This window comes from Malus sylvestris, chromosome 5, assembly GCF_916048215.2.
Source record: "Malus sylvestris chromosome 5, drMalSylv7.2, whole genome shotgun sequence".
Classification (NCBI taxonomy): domain Eukaryota; kingdom Viridiplantae; phylum Streptophyta; class Magnoliopsida; order Rosales; family Rosaceae; genus Malus; species Malus sylvestris.
In genome coordinates, this window is record NC_062264.1 from 26,431,098 (window position 1) to 26,450,376 (window position 19,279).

General features: G+C 37.1%; 3 protein-coding genes across 9 annotated transcripts in view; 1 reads left to right on the top strand and 2 right to left on the bottom strand.

Moving 5' to 3' along the window:
- LOC126621326 (disease resistance protein RPV1-like) overlaps positions 1–12,892 on the top strand; it is a 63,957-nt gene extending 51,065 nt beyond the window's left edge. Inside the window, exons 2-5 of one of the 3 annotated variants that reach the window (XM_050289757.1) lie at positions 9,284–9,788; positions 9,930–11,034; positions 11,360–11,629; positions 11,722–12,892. In XM_050289757.1, coding sequence (XP_050145714.1) covers positions 9,284–9,788; positions 9,930–11,034; positions 11,360–11,629; positions 11,722–12,747 — 2,906 coding nt within the window. In that variant the 3' untranslated portion in view covers positions 12,748–12,892. Of the gene's footprint in view, positions 1–8,926; positions 9,789–9,929; positions 11,035–11,359; positions 11,630–11,721 lie in introns of those variants that run through there. The other 2 variants (XM_050289756.1, XM_050289758.1) reach the window with 2 other exon arrangements.
- On the bottom strand, positions 176–18,695 carry LOC126621332 (exopolygalacturonase-like). Of its 3 annotated transcripts, XM_050289763.1 has the most exons (6): positions 2,095–2,325; positions 1,781–1,921; positions 1,499–1,675; positions 1,127–1,416; positions 791–1,019; positions 176–678 (listed from the first exon to the last, which is right to left on the bottom strand). In XM_050289763.1, the coding sequence occupies exons 1-6, from the start codon at positions 2,293–2,295 to the stop codon at positions 451–453; spliced, it is 1,266 nt and encodes a 421-aa protein (XP_050145720.1). In that variant the 5' UTR covers positions 2,296–2,325; the 3' UTR covers positions 176–450. The 3 variants fall into 3 exon arrangements, 1 of the variants encoding a protein (XP_050145720.1); XR_007622886.1 differs by lacking the exons at positions 176–678; positions 791–1,019; positions 1,127–1,416; ... (1 more) ...; positions 1,781–1,921; positions 2,095–2,325 and adding exons at positions 13,161–13,605; positions 17,290–17,491; positions 18,179–18,695; XR_007622887.1 differs by lacking the exons at positions 176–678; positions 791–1,019; positions 1,127–1,416; ... (1 more) ...; positions 1,781–1,921; positions 2,095–2,325 and adding exons at positions 13,161–13,451; positions 17,136–17,491; positions 18,179–18,695.
- Positions 12,529–14,963, bottom strand: LOC126621340 (uncharacterized). 3 transcript variants are annotated; one of them, XM_050289777.1, is made up of 3 exons: positions 14,466–14,963; positions 13,606–13,791; positions 12,529–12,646 (listed from the first exon to the last, which is right to left on the bottom strand). In XM_050289777.1, exons 1-3 carry the CDS (start codon positions 14,648–14,650, stop codon positions 12,616–12,618), a joined length of 402 nt encoding a protein of 133 aa, XP_050145734.1. In that variant the 5' UTR covers positions 14,651–14,963; the 3' UTR covers positions 12,529–12,615. The 3 variants fall into 3 exon arrangements, 2 of the variants coding, with proteins under 2 accessions (XP_050145734.1, XP_050145735.1); XM_050289778.1 differs by having other exon boundaries at positions 12,560–12,679; XR_007622889.1 differs by lacking the exon at positions 12,529–12,646 and having other exon boundaries at positions 13,161–13,807.
- Positions 18,696–19,279: the final 584 nt, after the last annotated feature.

Here is a 19,279-nt window from a genome sequence, read left to right on the forward strand (position 1 = left end):
TCATTCAGACAAGCCGAATCAAATTGATTGGAGCCATTTTGTTTGATTTTACATTGATAAAGGTAAAATTTCAAACGGAGTACGAAACAAGTTGCAACTAAGATAGCTCGATTTGACTTGTTTGAAGGTCATGTAAATCAACCAAATCGTCTATATCTAATTTATTTAGTGCTCGTTATGAAAAATAAAAATAATCAATAACATTAAGAAAGAAAAATTTACAAATAACATATAATGACCACTGTGTGACCTTTTTGGACGGGAAAACAAAAGTAATGTGATAAATACAACATTAAGAAAAACTGCTAATTAGTCACCAATGAAAGAAAAACTTTAAATTCTTCGTGGAATTGCAGTGTTTGTGAAACATAATTGAAGTCCAAACATCAAATTTTAAGTGGAAACCATTAAAATTACTCAATCCACCCATAACAAGTAACAAGCAACTTATTAAGTACAAGGTGGTGGGATTTGGGTGCCAATAAATTTAGCTTTAACATTACTGCAACTTGAAGTGGCTTGTTTCTCTCCGGATGACAAATCCAAGTGAACATCTTCAAGGAAAATATTCTGGCATGGAATCCCTTTGCTGCATTCAAGTAACACTGCCATCTCTGACGACGAAGTTCCTCTTATGTTCTTGAAGTATATGTCACTCAGCTTCACTCTAGATGGTGCCTGCAGTTTTTACACGATGGCATCTTATTCGAACTGAAAACTCAAAAGTAGAAATAAAGGAAAGAGGTATGCAACATGTTCCATGGAAGTTTCTCTCGTGCAATTTGGTTACCTTAGAAGTGCAAGCGGTGAATGGACAATAGGACTGATCGATTATGATCGGATTAGTCACGTTGTTCATGACAATGTTTTCGAATGTCATATTCGTGGCAGCGCTGCTTCCTGGAGAGTTAGCCCATGTCTTGATCCTAATTCCATTGGTGGTGCCTGTCATGGTGCAGTCCTTCACTACAAGCCCGCTGACATCTCTTTCGTCCGGATATTTTCCTAGACTTCCCACACTAAAATTGTGATGCAAAAATATAATCAGTTAAAGTTAGCATTGTACCATAAATGTTTCGTTACACAAACAAAGACACCAGAAACACAGAATTTCAAAAGTATGCACCTGATGCCATGACCAGGTCCACAAGTGATGCTTGTTATGGTGACCTGAGAGTTTCCTTGTCCAACTGAGATGCAGTCATCACCAGTAGCAATGCGCGACGAAGAGAAGTAGACGCTAGAGCTTCGCTCGATGTGGATTCCATCTGTGTTAGGGCTAGTTTCCGGCGCTGAAATCTTGAGCCTGCTACCTTTGAAGTTGTGACATTCTACAAGAGCTATGTGAAAGAACTTGCTGTTCACGGAAGTTAAGCCGCGGATAACTGTCTTGTTAAGTGCCACAAATTTCAAGTTCTGAGACAGAGAAAATGATTTTGAATTAGCTAAAATAAAACTGATGTAGAATTTACGACAGAGAGGAAGCTGTAGAACATACAGTTGGAAGAAGTTTGCAGTTGGAGTTGGTGATGCACTTGTTGTGAGGCCAGGCGTGAGCCCCTCGGCCATCAAAGGTTCCACCTCCGGTCAAGGTTAGCCCTTTCATCCACGCGAATTCAATCCAACCACCACCCGATCCATACTTGCGCAAGTCAGTTGTAGCCTTCAAGTAACCCTGCTAGCAATTCAACTCTAAAAATCAGTCGTAAAAAATGTAATAATCATATAAAAAGTCTGTAGCAGATGGAGATCATAAATCATAGAAAAATAGTCTTCTTGCCTTCACACGAAAATTCAGAGACGTAACATTTACGCAGGGGCCGGAGAATTTCAGAGGGCCGATCGTGTAAGTACCTTTCGGTATTATAAGGTGGACTCTACCTGTGGACTGGCATGCCTCCTTCCATGTCGCTGTGAATGCCTGAAATTACAAAAATGTAGAGCTAAAAACTACAATGTCTACATCAAACAAACACAAATGCCGAAATATGAAGCTAGTAAGTTCGATAAAAAAAAGGGTTTTTTTGAGTTTCGAAGAAAACTGAAAAGTTAAAAGAGGGTAATGTGAAGCAAGTCAAGCAACTGGGATCGAACATCGCTATCATCAGTTCGGCCGTCTGCTCGGGCACCGAAGCTCTTGACGTTGAAAAGATTAGAGCTCTTAGCCTTGTTGTGATGCTGCAAGAGGCTTCTTCCTTCTGCTTTGACTCCTGTACCGAAACCACTTGCCATGCAAAACATGGACAGCAAAAAGAGCAGTCTGACGTCCAAGAACTCGAGGCTCGAATTGCCCATTTTTTCGGAACGAAGCGATTGATCTTCTCTTTCACTCGAACTATGCTAATTTGCAGTTGTGAGTTGCGAGTGTGAGTGTTTTGTGGGAGAAAACTTCCCAGTAATTGAAAAAGGGCGGGAGTTTGGATGAAGAATAACTGTTGTTAACTCCCTCCCTCTCCCACTACATCACTAGTCAACCGTTTGATTTGCCCATTAACCCATCAAACGGTTACCTTTAATCAAGATGGGCTTGTCTTCCCATCAATCCATGTTAGGTGGCTTGTTGTTATTGGTCCCTATAACACCCACTAACTCTTGTAAAAACAGTACAACAAAACCAAAGTGGACAACCTGCAAATTATATCGGGGAGAACAAGGAACGTGGGTATGCTATGGATTTAGTTGGTTTTTCCCTATTTTCTAGGGGTTTATTTTGTTTGTAGCCCAATACAGTCCTATAGATTCGCTTAGAGGAGACTTGTAAGATACAATATGTTGTTAATCCAATTTAATAATTTACGTTCTTGCAATTAAACGTTCACCAAACACGAGCTAGAGCAGAGCACATTACAATTTATCCATCTTATTGTGTCCAAGCAACCGAACGCGTTTACTCTACAAGGCTCATACGTGACGCAAGCCTCATATTCTTATTATCCAAGAATGCACTTTTACCAACAACAACAAAGTTTTTTTTCATTAAGTAAGGTTGGCTGTATGAATTCTAGAATACCATTGTGCTCGGTTCTGTGTCATGCAAGAATGAACAAAATCTCTTGTTCAAACTGAGACATTTACCAAGTATAAACAAAATCACACAACCAAGGTTGAGATCAAAATGGATCGAAACAATGTTTGCGAACACAATTTTGATTAAAATGATTGTCTTAAACCACCTTAATCAGAAACAATGTAGGTTGCAGCATGTTACAACAAATTACAGAAGAATTAATTAAACAATCATGCAGCTCTTTAGGTATGGAGATTAGGGTTTTGACGTTAAGAAGCAATCATAACAACGCTAACTAGTTGCAATTGGATGTCACGATGTACAGAATTGGAGCATTCATACAAAGAATGAAGTTTGCCAAAAAGCAAGAAAAAGATCAGATGTAATCTAGGCTATACGCGTCTTTTTTTATCCCACCCTTCAAATGCCTCATTTCTTTGCCTTTACAAACCTGAGACACCGATACTTTTCACCACTGACAGTGATTTCAAGTTCTCCGTCTTGATTATCTCGATTCGATGCAGTTCCCATTAGAAAGCTTTTCTCTTTGACAAGGTTTTCTTTCTCTATTTTCAACCTTGCTTCTTGTCTGGCTATCTCTGCCTGCAACAAAACAATGTTCGATAAGGCTAAAATACAAAATAATGGTGCATCACTTAAAATTAAATGTCCAAAATTTAGTAAATGTAAGCACGCATTTTGCTAAAAACTAGTTATTTCAGGGATCATTGCTCATGACACAAATAGGTTTTAGGTCTCTGCTGAATTTCTCAAAAACAGGTGTAGACTAGAAATAAACATACAACACGCTAACATGTTCATTTGTCACTTTTGCTCAAAAAGACAATTCCAAATCTTTAGGCAATCTCCAATAGTGAAGGATTATATTCTTAGCACTCCATGATTTTGTAGTGTTTGTTCTTATTTCTAGAAATTATAAAAAGGTACTCAATCGAAAGTGCTTGGAGATTTTTTTTTTAATTTTTATTTTTAAAATTGGTCAATAAGTGGCTTGTTTGGACTAGGTGTTTGGATTATCGTAGGGTAATGATAGGAAAACTAAATTTGTAGACAAAATTTTGTAAACTAAATAACATGGAAGTTGATAATTGAATTATAACTTAAGCATTGATAAACGTGCTCATTCATTTGATAACACATAATTTAGTTTGCAAATTTTGTCTACAAATTTAGTCTCCTTAGCATTACCCATTATTTTATGCACTGCTTGTAGCTTGGTTTTGGCTTGTAGGCTTAATATCGTAGGTTTGGCATTGACTTATATGTTTGACATTGCAAACTTGTAGGCTTGATATTTACTTGTATGCTTCATAAGGGCTAGCAGCTTTTCTTATAAAAACAAGTACAATAACTTGGCATATGTGAATGTCATGAATTTTCTTATGATATATATTGAGTACAATTTGGCATTTGATTTGTGAAGTAGGCACAATGGATTGAGAAAAGGTCCGTATGTAATGATTACGGAATTGGAAAATGGTGGTTAGTAACAGTGATAGTTGTTATGGTAGGTGAGGAGTATTCTTGTACTCGTTGATTTGCTTGGATAGGATAGGATGGGCCCGATCTATTTGGTTGGCTTGATTTTTCGGCTTGAATGGTTTGCATGGTATTGGTTGGAATTGGATCCGTTCCGGACCTTAGTGTCCAAAGCCTAGGGATCAATTCATTTGGGCCCCACAAATTGAATTCAACGGTCCCCATTAACTTATTTTCTTGACCTATCGCACAAAATCAACGATTCTGATTTCTTTTACACATCAATCAGTGACCCAAATGATTTGATCTATAGGCTCCAGACACTAAGGTCCTCAGCGAATCCAATTCCTTTATCAAGTTAACAATTTCTATAAGAATTTTTGAAGTTTTTTATGGGTACTATTTTATTATGTTTCTTTTTTTTAGTCTAATTTATTTATATAATAAATTTACTTAAAATCAACTAACCCTTCCATCATGAAGCAAGTGGAATTGAAGATGATTCAGACTTTTAATCCAACAATCTTAAGTATTATTATCCAATAAAATTAGGAAAGACAATATCAAAATAATCATTCTGCACATGATGTAGGACTCGTTTGGATGTGCTTTTAAGATGACTGAAAGTGCTTTTAGAGAAAATGTTTTTTTGTTTCAAAAGCACTTAAAGTGCTTTCTACAAAGAAGCACCAGTTATGTGCTTCTTCCAGGAAGCACTTTAAGTGCTTCCTAGAGGAAGAACTTTAAGTGATTTTCCAGAATTTATTTTCATTTTTACTAAGGATTGGTTCCAAAAACATTTTGACCAAAAGCGCTTTCAGTCATTTTAAAAGCACATCGAAACGAGCACGTGTATTTTTTCTTTTTATAATTTGATAAGTAAAGAATGGATAATAACCTTTTTTTGAAGTAAGTAAAAAAAAAATGAAGACAATATCAAATGAACTAACATGTACTAGTATAGTATATACTGAAAAATGAGGGTTGTTATTTTCGCTATATACTTGTATTTTTTATGAGATTAAAGAAAATATGAGAAAACAAAAAGTTTTTAAAATTTGTCCCAAGTAAATGGCTTGTATCATTGTGGGAGGCTTGGAGGTGAAAGCGTGAGGAACGCGGTATGAGATAATGAAGAAACGCGTGCTGAAAACATGAGGGGAGCGGTATGAGATGATAAAGAAACGCGCTTGGGAGTAGCGGTTGGTCACTTTTCTTTTCCTGGTGCCCAACCAAGCCCCTCAAGTCGTGATCTCTCTCTCTCTCTCTCTCAAAACACTACGTACTTTGATAGCTGAGAGAAGTCGTGATCTCTCTCTCTCTCTCTCTCTCTCTCAAAACACTACGTACTTTGATAGCTGAGAGAGCTCGGACAGAGGGAAATGAGCTGTCATTTTCCACTACACAGGAGAGAAAACACAATGATGACTAACAATAGAAAAACATTTAACAATAATATGCACATGGGGGTACATGGGACGATGCAGCTTCTCTTCACTCGTTTTCAGGTTTTACTAGTACAATAATATGCAATTTTTTTAGGAAAAGCATCTGGGGATTCGGGAATTCTGAGATCATGATCGTTCATCGTACACTGTGCAGTTATTTTTAATTAGATATTATTTATATTTAAATTTAAAATTTAAAATGATTTATGAACGCATGATATACGATGAACTGTCATGATCAAAAGATCCCCCGGATCCCCAGAAAAAAGATCCGACGAGAATCCTTTTCCAATTTTCTAACATGCCTTTGCTTTAGTTTACAACAAGTGTATCTCATTGTGATAGAATTGTGATCTAAAACTGATGAATTCCATAGACAAGGACAGGCCTGATATACACCCTATCATCTTGAATTTGACGTTTGTTTTCACACATACACACATTATGTATGCTTCTAATTGTTCTGATATTTGTATCATAATTAGAGATTATTTTGTTTGAAAAAGATTTTTCAACACAATTGTTTGGTCAAAACAACATCATCGCAAAAAGCATATGTCGTCTTTTGGAAAGTAATTTTGACAACTATATAAATATTTGCGACCACATTTCCATGTCAAAAATAAAATAACTTTGCCATTTTGAAAATTCATTTCTGACGAAAAACTAAGTCCTAACGACAAATCTTGTGCATCGATAATAAAGTATTTTCGATGTATGGTCTGAGAAAAAGTATTTCCAATGTGACAATTTCCAACACCGATCAAAGACTTTTTCCCATTGGAAATAAGTATTTGCGATTGCAAAATGTCTCTTCCGACGACATTTGACCCTCACTAATGACAATTCGTTTTGCAATGGTTTAATGAAAGGTATGATCAAGGTGAAATAGTTCACAAGCCGCTAGGGTGCGGCACCGTTCGAACATTAGTCCAGGGATTCAAAGGTTCAGATCGCATATCACATTAGTAGAAAAGATGAAAGTTGCACCTGTTATGTCTAGGTAGCTTTGGATAGATGGTAAACACTCGAGCGAAGTGACCTCCGTTGGACGTTGGAAGAAAGAAGCTAATAGAGTCATAGAAGATCCCGAAAGAGGCGAATTGCCAGAAAGTTTATCAAATCCGATCCTTGTATCATCTGATCTCAATTGGGTTAACTCTTAAATTCAGGCATTGAGCATCAAATAAGCCAATTAACACTCTCGTCCTTACCACAATTTTTTTCTCATTGTTGGCCACTAGAGAGATTATTTATGCTCTCAAAATCTTGAAATGGAGTTAGATAGGTTTTAGGAAGGACGTCCGAGGCCTCATCGTCTTTGTCCTTGTCTTCCTTGACCATCCCTTCTAGAAGTCCAAAATTGGCGGGCTTAGTAGTCTTTGTGATAGCCATCGCCATTAATTTCTAGTCGCCGAGATTGATTTCCACTTCTCGGCATGCTGCCGGATCTGGCGTGACTGCAGCTGGAGGGTCATGTGCCAGTTCTGCGCCTGAAAACATGATTTTCTGATTTGTAGATGTTTGATTTGTCAATGTTTTCTCCCTCCATCGATGTTTTCTTCTTGACATAGTGAGTTTCAATAGTTATAAACTTCGTAGTTTTGAACTAGGTTTCACAGGGCATGCCAAAATGTTGACCATAAAAAACTATTAGACCTACATGGCACACAGGGCGAGTAACTACTGTGCTAATTACATCATTCTTATGAATGTGGGCGTGCCAACTTGCAACCAAACTCAGTTGGACGAGTGAAATAGATGTGGTGATCGTTTCAAATACGCTATTAACTTTTGCACTTGAGCGCCTGCAGCCGAGAAAGGAACACCTCTCAGCCTAGGCTTCTAAAACCTGAAGATAAGGTTGCTTAATTCACTACAAATTTCAGGATCTTTTGCACTAATTCAGCTGCTTCAACTATAGTCTATATTAGTGAGAATATAAATGCGCCAAATTGGTATCAGGCTGTACGAGCAAAGATACTAAAATTAAAGAAAAGATGAGAAAATAAAAATGTCCTTAACGTTAAAAGTGAATAGTACAAGGAGTGACTTTTTATGGTAAAAATAAATGTGTAAGTGAATAGTATCAGGAGTGATTTTTCAAGGTAAAAATGTTTTTAACGTTAGAAATGAATAGTACAATAAGTGTTTTGTTAAGATTCCCATAAGGAAAACTAACGAAAAGTCTTTAAAAACTTTGATTTTAATGAAAATGACAAAATAAATATGTAAGTGAATAGTATCAAGAGTGACTTTTCAATATAAAAATGTTTTTAATGTTAAAAGTAAACAGCACCTTTAGTGAAGATTCATATATTTCTTTTATTTGGCCGTGTCTTCCACCTTTCTGTTTTAATCTTTCTTCCGTTTGAATTCAGATTGTTTCTGCGCTGAAAGTATGCGCAATTTCGTCTTTATATTTTTTTATTGTTTAATCTCTGATGATTTTCTTGGAACATGCGAATTTTATATTGAAAGATGCTTTACAGAAAATGCTTTTGGACAAACTTTTTTTTTAATTAAGCATATTTAAAAGAAAGGCTAAATTACATAGTAATATCCCAGATTTGAGATCTATTACAACCTCATACAACATTTTTAAAACATTTCACTTTTATACCTCACGTACTATTTTATTTCAAAATAATACATCCATTACATTTTCCATCCATTGATCCGTTAAACGCTAACGTGGCTGCTAAATGTGTGCCACGCAACAAATTTTTTATTTTTATAAACCTAAATCTTCTAAATAAAAAAAAAAAAAAATTCCAAATACAATTCCGATTCCATCCTCCAACCAATCCCTTTCCCCCTTTCCCATCAATTCGAAGGGCCCCCTCACATATTCATACCTCACCATGGTGGTTTTTAAAAAACCCCCAAACCAAGAAACCTTAGATGAAAAATGTAACATAGCTATTATTTTGAAATAAAATAGTACATGAAAGAAAAATGTTTTAAAGATATTATATAAGATTGTAATAGCTTTTAAACTTGAAGATTACTATATAATTTACCTAAAAGAAAAGTTTAAAGCAGCAGCATTATCAATATAAAGTATTTTTTAAGTATGTGAATGAAAGTGACTAATCCTTGTTTGTTTCTCCAAATTTTCAATTTTTGTCCTCCATGGAGCCTTTGTAACAGATTCTCTTTCTGCTATCTGATCCAAGAAATAGAGAGATGGAGTTGATTGGATTCATTCAAGTTTTCAACATCATCGTCATCGCCATCGCCATCGCCATCGGGACTCTGTTGTACATGTGTTGCAGATCTTTGACATTTTTTCCTTCTTCGTCTTCTGCGGTTGATTCTGCTGTAGCTGATTGTGCTGCTGTTGCTGATGATGAGGATGCTGATATCCCCCCACGTCGAGAAAAGTATGATGTGTTTATCAGTTTCAGAGGTGACGACACCCGCCTTGGTATTACCAGCCATCTTCATGCTGCCTTACTTCAGAAGAAAATTCAAACCTACATCGATAACAGACTTAAGAGAGGAGAAGAAATCAGACCTGCCCTTCTAGAAGCAATCGAGAAATCCACCATTTCGGTGATCATTTTCTCACAAAACTATGCTTCTTCCACATGGTGTTTGGATGAACTTGTGCATATACTCAAATGCAACAACAGAGAAGGCCGGATGGTTATACCCGTATTCTACGACATCAATCCATCTCATGTACGAAAACAACACGGGAGTTATGCAGATGCATTTGCTCAACTTGAAAAACGTTTCGATAGCAGTATCGACAAGGTGCACAAGTGGAGGGATGCTTTGACGACTGCAGCCAATCTATCTGGGTTTGATCATTCAAACAAATCCGGGTAACTAACTCATCCTTTAACTTCTATAAAACTGTAAATTTTCTTTAAACTTGTCACAATTTGATTTGTGCTAAGATTTGGTAAAGCGTATTTAAGACTAACTATTGCTTTTCTACCTAATCATATATATCTATATGCCAGGACGGAGGCAGATCTAATTCAAAGGGTTGTCGATCATATTTGGATACAATTGTGTCGCGAATCATCCTGCGATTTAAATGGGTTTGTTGGAATTGAAAGCCGCATCAAGCAGATCGAATTGCTGTTAGGCATTCATTCACAGGACGCTTGCATCACTGTCGGTATTTGGGGCATGGGTGGTATTGGCAAGACCACCCTTGCCGAGGCTATATTTGGCAGACACTCTTCTAAATTCGAAGCTTCTTGTTTTCTTAAGAATGTTAGGGAGAACTCAGAACAAGCAGGTGGACTAGATCACTTGGAAAAAACACTTCTTAAGGAGATATTAATGGAAGAAGTTATGCCCGTAAGATCAACTTTGGTTCGAGAAAGGCTCAGCCGCACAAAGGCCCTCATTGTTCTTGATGATGTGAGTAGTTCAATGCAAATGGAACGTTTAGCTGGTGATGGTCTTGGGTATGGCTCTGGAAGTAGAATCATTATCACAACTAGAGATAGGGGCACACTTGGGCAAACTGTTGAAGAGGATAATATCTACGAGGTTGAGGTATTAAAACCGGATGACGCTCTTCAGCTCTTCTGTTCCCGTGCTTTCAAGAATAACAGTACTCTTAGAACAGATTATAAGGAGTCGGCAGAAAAGGTTGTGCATTATGCCAGAGGCGTTCCTTTAGCTCTTACAGTTCTGGGGTCATTGTTCTTCAACTGCAAAACCAAAGAAGACTGGGAAGATGAATTCAACAAATTGAAACGATTTCCCAGTGAAAGTATCCAGAAAGTGTTGAGAATAAGTTATGATAGATTGGAAACAAATGAGAAGGAGATATTTTTGGATATATCATGTTTTTATAAAGGGTGGCCTGTGCAAGAGGTAGAACGAAAGTTAGATGTTCGCGGCTTCTTTGGGACAGTCGGAGTTAGAATTCTCATTGATATGTCTCTCATATCAATTGGTTCAAACTTTGGAAGGGAAACCATAGAGATGCACGATTTGCTACAAGAAATGGGAAGGAGAATTGTTCAAGAACAATGCATTAAAGATCCCGGTAAATGGAGTAGGTTGTTCAATGATGAGGATGTCTATCGTGTATTGAAGAGTAACACGGTAAGAGTTGATAAATGCATTCAATTTTTTTCTTTTCTTTTTTTTAGATAAAAAAAATTTACATACTTTAGATGATAACACAACAAAGTAAAATTCATTTATAATAAATAAGTCAGATTGTTAAAAGATGAATTTGATTGAATTTTTATTGTGTTAGTAAGTCTTTGGAATATGAACCATTTTTTTGTTTATTTAGACAAGTAGAGGAGGGTACAATTATATTGGATATTTGACTGGACTAAGACACTTGTAAATCATTACCATCTGAAATACTGCGTTACATTTTAACATGTTTATATTCACATTTAAACCTTCTTATTCTCAGGAAACTCCAAATGTTGAAGTCATATTCGCTAATTGTTCTGAGATTCAAGAGCGACCATTGAAACATGCTGACTTCAAAAAGATGTCTAACCTAATAATGCTAAGCTTGTTTGGCCAATTGACCTGTTCTCTAGACCTTCCCGATTCTCTTCGTTATCTTAACTGGCTTAAATATCCACTGGAATCTTTGCCGTCAAATTTTTGTCCGGAAAACCTAGTTGAGCTTCACATGCACAATAGCAAAGTTAAGAAGCTTTGGAAAGAAGAGCAGGTATATTATATTATATGCCTATTTTAATTCTTGTATAAAATCAAGTGTAGAAATTATATTAATTCTTTATATTTCTATTTCATTTGTTGCAGATACTTGTCAACTTACAAGTTATCGATCTGTCCTACTCTGACTATCTAACTGAAGTCCCAAATCTCTCAGGGAGTCTTAAAATTGTGCACATAAATCTCTGTGGATGTGGAAGTTTGGTTGAAATTCCTTGGTATTTTCAACATCTCCACAAGCTTACTCATCTTCGTCTTGGACGGTGCACCAGTCTCAAGTATCTTCCAGAGATGCCAGGAAATATTCAATACTTGGATTTAAAATACAGTGGTATAAAGGAGTTGCCTGAATCAGTTTGGTCTAACGAAAATATTTCTTACTTGAATATAAGTCATTGCACAGACCTTGACAAACTTCCAAACAACAGGTGTGAGCTGAAAGTCTCTGATGTTTTGGGTATTGAGAGCTGCACATCTCTTGGCAAGTTTTCTGAGCTTCCCCGGGATATAAGTAAATTATCATTGTTTGGTTTCACGAGACTTGTGAGTCTACCAACCAACATTTGTAAGTTGAAACATCTCGAGGAACTCAATCTCTCTGGGTGCTCTAAACTTGAAAACTTCCCAAAGATCTTAGAGCCAATGGAACATTTGAAGTCCTTAAATTTAAGTGCAACAGCGGTTAAAGAGCTACCATCATCAATCGAGTTTCTCCCTGCTCTCAAAAGAGTTCAACTACAAGGTTGCAAACGGCTTTCAAGTATCCCAAAGAGCATTTGTAAGTTGAAATGTCTTGAGGAACTCGATATATCTGGGTGCTGTATGCTTCGAAACTTCCCAGAGATCTTGGAGCCAATGGAAAATTTGAAGTCCTTAAATTTAAGTCGAACAGCGGTTGAACAGCTATACACATCATCAATTGAATTTCTCCCCGCTCTCAAAAATATTGAGCTAGAAGGTTGCAATAAGCTTTCATGTATCTCAAAAAGCATGTTGAAATATGTTAAAAGACCTGATCTCAAGGTGATGGAATCAAGTGATGAGTCTGAAACAAATGAAAGTGATGATCATGGGTTGGAAGCCATTGAAATTGAAGATGATTGGTACTTTTAATCCAACAATCTTAAGCATCATTATCCAATAGAATTAGGAAAAACTTTACGGCAAATTTTGTACTTTGAGATGACAAATAGGCAAGGCTTTTATTATTTAAGTATTGTTTATACTTTATACATTATAAAATGCAAGTTATGGACAAGTGTGTAATATCCTACTTATTATCTTTTAAAACTTGATTTATGAGTCTAGCGGCATCTTGAAATTTGCCATTATATCATTAGACATTAATTAGTACACCAAGCCAAGGCAAAGTAAAAATCTCACGACCAAGCGCAATAGTTTGAACATTCGACACTACAATAATACGCGATAGTTCGATGGCTAAACTACAATGAGCAAAAAATATGAATGGCCCGATTGGACTAACAGTGGCAAAACTCATTGTTCTTGTTTGAACCAAACAAAGATCAGTGAAACAAATTTTATTAGAGAGGGTAAAAAAAATTACACCAAATTAAGGCTAAAAACGGAAAACACAGCCCCAATTTTATAATACAATCATCAATTTTGTAACAACGATAAAACTATAGGGGTCTTTACTTCAATAGGACTAGGAACATTCTAAAATTAAGGAGAAATTATACGTCGCGCTACAAGCTAAAGGAAAAAAAAAAAATGAAGAAAAGGTGAGATGCATACACAAAGAAATGAAATACAAACTATACATTACAAGTTCGATGGCTGAACTGCAATTTGACCTGGAAATATTCAATTTTCTGTCTAGCATCCAAAATTTATTTCTCCAAGTCTTTGGCATATTTGTTATGATTTGAAACTTATCAGGAAGTAACATGCACACATAACTTTGCTGCCCAAGATGAAAAAATTGGGGAAACATCAAAGTTCTAGTACCTTTTTATCAGCTTCGGTTGCTTGTTTGAACATGAGTTCAGTGAGTTAACCTCCTCTGTACTCGGTTGATTTACATGATGTTTCTCCAATTCTGGTACTCTGGGTGTCTGCTGATTGGCCTGCTGCTTTTCCTCACTAACTGTAGTATAAAATCTGCACGACCAAGGAAACCACTCTGCCTCTGGTCTGCATGGGCCCAAGTCTGCCAATAAATATAACCAACCAATATAAACTCGAACAGATCCAAACTTCTGTTACAAAAAGATAATGAGAAAGTGCATTCATATAAGCAATATTTAACATAATATGCCCCCGGTGATCATTTTATACGGAAGTTCCTTCAGCAAAACAAGTATACAGCTTCAAGAACCTATTTGTCGATACGATCATGACCCAAGAACATTTCCCCTGTATGCGACAATCCTAATTATTCCATAGTCATCTTATGCTGCAGGTTTTCACGACTACACAATTGTATCCTTGGGTCATATAACACATTTCTAAAGTCTGCTTACCACCTCAGCTTGAACGGATACACCAGAAAGTAAATTAATGACCTGATAACATCACTCTCCCAACCTCACTATCTGTAGTATAAATCCTTCATATTCTACCGTTTGAACATCAATTCCGCATTTATACTAACACGAAATAAAAATCTCAACTTAGATAAGAGAACTAAGACATCCAGAGCTCACATTTACCACTTCAACTACAATTAGACTGAAAATTCAAAATCAATCTGATTCGGAACACATTTCCACTAGCATCAAATCCCGATCAACCACTGTAATTACACAAATATAATACACATCCAATTATACATAAATCACAAGCATATACATATATATAGAGAGTACCTGCGCAAGGGCCTGTTTGGGGAGACCGGAGCCCTGGAAGAAAGCGACGGCTTCATTGGCACTAATCTGGCCATCGCGGTCCAAATCGGCTCGTCGGAAATGCGCATCGAAGAGATACACATTCGCTGATGCGCTGATGCGCCGACGCCATCGTCAACGTCGGATTGCGATTCGCGGAAGACCATGGAATCAATCGAGAGCGCCGCGCGCTCAGGCTGCCGTATGCTTGAGGAGAGCCGGGAAGAACCAGAAAACCAGAAATTCTGAGGACCAAGATTTGGATGCCTTAGAAAACGACGACGTTACAACGGGAATTTGATTTGGATGCCTTAGGTAAAAAGCGATCGTCGTTAATCGATTTTCCGTTTTGATTTTTTGTGACGAAATGGTACTGTATTCGTTGTGATATTTCAAAACTGCCATTAGTCCCATGAGCCAGGCCCATTAGGCCCTACCACCCGATCCATACTTGCACAAGTCAGTTGTAGCCTTCAAGTAACCCTGCTAGCAATTCAACTCTAAAAATCAGTCGTAAAAAATGTAATAATCATATAAAAAGTCTGTAGCAGATGGAGATCATAAATCATAGAAAAATAGTCTTCTTGCCTTCACACGAAAATTCAGAGACGTAACATTTACGCAGGGGCCCGAGAATCTCAGAGGGCCGATCGTGTAAGTTCCTTTCGGTATTATAAGGTGGAATCTACCTGTGGACTGGCATGCCTCCTTCCATGCCGCTGTGAATGCCTGAAATTACAAAATTACAGAGCTAAAAACTACAATGTCTACATCAAACAAACCCAAATGCCGAAATATGAAGCTAGTAAGTTCGATAAAAAAAAGAGAGGGTTTTTTCGATTCTCGAAGTAAACTGAAAAGTTAAAAGAGGGTTTTATGAAGCAAGTCAAGCAACCGAGATCGAACATTGCTGTCATCAGTTCGGCCGTCTGCTCGGGCGCCGAAGCTCTTGACGTTGAAAAGATCAGAGCTCTTAGCCTTGTTCTGATGCTGCAAGAGGCTTCTTCCTTCTGCTTTGAGGCTCGAAGTGCCCATTGTTTCAGAACGAAGCGATTGATCTTCTCTTTCACTCGAACTATGCTAATTTGCAGTTGTGAGTTGTGAGTGTGAGTGTTTTGTGGGAGAAAACTTCCGAAGTAATTGAAAAAGGGCGGGATTTTGGATGAAGAGTAACTGTTGTTAACTCTCTCCCTCTCCCACTACATCACTAGTCAACCGTTTGATTGCCTGATTGGCCCATTAACCCATCAAACGGTTACCTTAAATCAAGATGGGCTTGTCTTCCCATCAATCCATGCTTAGGTGGCTTCTTGTTATTGGTCCCTATACTTTCTCCTTAACATGCGACTGTAACACCCACCAACTCTTGTAAAAAACAGTACAACCAAACTGAAGTGGACAACCTCTAAATTATCTCGGGGAGAACAAGGGACGCGGGTATGCTATGGATTTAGTTGGGTTTTCCCTATTTTCTAGGGTTTTTTTTTGTTTGCAGCCCAATACAGTTCTATAGATTCGCATAGAGGAGACTTGTAAGACACAATAGGTTGTTAATCCAATTTAATAATTTTTGTTCCTGTAAGTATACGTTCACCAAATACGAGCTAGAGCATAGCGGTTCATAATTAGCAATCTCATCATTTCCCAGCCACCAAATGCGTTTACTCTACGAGGCCCATTCGTGACGCAAGTTTCATATTCTTATTATCCAAGAATGAACTTTTATCAGAATGATAAAATCTCTTGTTCAAACCGAGATATTTACTAAGCATAAACAAAACCACACAATCAAGATCAAAATCGATCGATACAATGTTTATGAAAAAAAGTTTGACTAACAAGATTGTATTAAACTACCTTCATCAGGAAACAATGTAGGCTGCAGCATGTTACTACAAATTATAGAGGAATTAATTAAACAATCATGCAGCTCATCATTATCCAATAGAATTAGGAAAAACTTTACGGCAAATTTTGTACTTTGAGAGCTCACTTGTCTGTCAAAGAAATAAGATGACAAATAGGCAAAGGCTTTTATTATTGTAGTATTGTTTATACTTTATACATTATAAAGCGCAAGTTATGGACAAGTGTGTAATATCCTATTTGTTATCTTCTAAAACTTGATTTACAAGTCCAGCAGCATCTTGAAATTTGCTTTTATATCATTAGACATTAATTAATAAGCCAGGCTAGGGGAAAGTAAAAATCTCATGATCAAGCGCAAAAGTTTGGATATTCGACACTACAAAAATACGCGATAGTTCGATGGCTGCACTACAATGAGCAAAAAAATATCAATGGCCCAATTGGACTAACACCGGCAAAACTCAATGTTCTTGTTTGAACCAAACAAAGATCAGCTAAACAAATTTATTAGAGAGGGTAAAAAATTACACCAAATTAAGGCTAAAAGCGAAAAACACAGCCCCAATTTTATAATACAATCATCAATTTTGTACCAACGATAAAACTATAGGAGTCTTTGCTTCAATAGGACTAGGAGCATTCGAAAATTAAGGAGAAAAATTATACTTCGCACTACAAGCCAAAGGAAACAAAAAAAAGAATGAAGAAAAAGTGAGATGCATACACAAAGAAATGAAATACAAACGACACATTACAAGTTCGATGGCTAAACTACATTTTGACTCAGAAATATTCAATTTTCTCTCTAGCATCCAAAATTTCTTTCTCCAAGTCTTTGGGATATTTGTTATGATTTGAAACTTATCAGGAAGTAACATGCACGCATAACTTTGCTGCCCAAGATGAAAAAATTGGGGAAACAATAAAGTTCTAGTACCTTTTTATCAGCTTCGGTTGCTTGTTTGAACTTGAGTTCAGTGAGTTAACCTCCTCTGTACTCGGTTGATTTACATGATGTTTCTCCAATTCTGGTACTATGGGTGTCTGCTGATTGGCCTGCTGCTTTTCCTCACTAACTGTAGTATAAACTCTGCCCGACCAAGGAAACCAGTCTGCCTCTGGTCAGCATGTGCCCATGTCTGCCAATAAATATAAGCAACCAATATAAACTAGAACAGATCCAAACTTCTGTTACAAAAAGATAATGAGAAAGTGCATTCATAAGCAATATTTAACATAATATGCCCCCGGTGATCATTTTATACGGAAGTTCCTTCAGCAAAACAAGTATACTGCTTCAAGAACCTATTTGTCGATACGATCATGACCCAAGACCATTTCCCCTGCATGCGACAATCCTAATTATTCCATAGTCATCTTATGCTGCAGGTTTTCACTACTACACAATTGTAATGCAATAAACAATACTTGGTCAATCCTTGGGTCATATAACACATTTCTAAAGTCTGCTTACCATCTAAGGTCGAATGGATACACCAGAAAGTAAATTAATGACCTGATAACATAACTCTCTCAACCTCAATAACTGTAGTATAAATCCTTCATCTACTTATTTTCTACCGTTTGAACATCAATTCCGCATTTATAATAACACGAAATAAAAATCTCAACTTAGATAAGAGAACTAAGATATCCAGAGCTCACATTTACCACTTCAACTACAATTAGACTGAAAATTCAAAATCAATCTGATTCGGAACACATTTCCACCAGCATCAAATCCCGATCAACCACTATTATTACACAAATATAATACACGTCCAATTATACATAAATCACAAGCATATACATCTATATAGAAGGACCTGTTTGGGGAGACCGGAGCCCTGGAAGAAAGCGACGGCTTCATTGCCACTAATCTGGCCATCGCGGTCCAAATCGGCTAGTCGGAAATACGCATCGAAGAGATCCAAATTCGATGATTGGCCCTGCGCCGACGCCATCGCCACCGTCGGATTGCGATTCGCGGAAGATCAGACCATGGAATCAATCGAGAGCGCAGCGCGCTCAGGCTGACGTACGCTTGAGGAGCGCCGGGAAGAATCACAAAACCACGAATTCTGAGGACCAAGATTTCGATGCCCTAGAAAACGACGACGTACAACCGGAATTTGGTTGCCTTTCTTCTCCGATTCGGAGGAAAATCAGAACACGACGGAGATGCTAATATTTTGAGGCAAAAAAGCGACCGTCGTTAATCGATTGTTTTGTTTTGAATTTTTGTGACAAAAATGGTACTGTATTTGTTGTGATATTTCAAAACTGCCACTGGTTCAAATGAGCCCGCCCCATTAGGCATTATTACAACAAATACAACTTTGTTATAAATATTATGTGGATGGTCCACATGAATAGTTTGTTACTATTTATGCACAGTATTTTCACTATTTATTTGTGGAAAATTTGTAAAGTGAATAGTGCTTTATTTTGTTTATATAAAGAAAGAAGATGAGATGAGGAAGGGAGTTCACGGGAAAGAAAGAGAGAAGGAAGGAAGAGGAAGAGAGAGAAGGAAGAGGAAGAGAGAGAATAGAGGAAGATGAGAGGAGATAATAGAGAGAGTTATCTTTGTACTCCTATTATTTCAAATTATAATGAAAGCGCCACTGCTGTTCCGAGGACGTACTCCAGTCACACTGACTGTAGAGGAACCTCGTAAATTTTGTGTCTTGTTTCATTTATTCCACTGCACCCTCAGTCGATTTTACAACAAACTTAGAAATCAGAGTTGATTGGCAAGTTTATGTTTTCGGTTTGTCAACTTGTACATAGTGGGGAAACAAAAGCGTGCACACAGAGAAAGGTACAAATTAATGCGAGATTGAGAAGGAAGTTACAATTTAGAAATTAAAGTGATTTGTTTGCCAGATATTTGATATGTTATATTGTCAGATTGTAAATTGTAG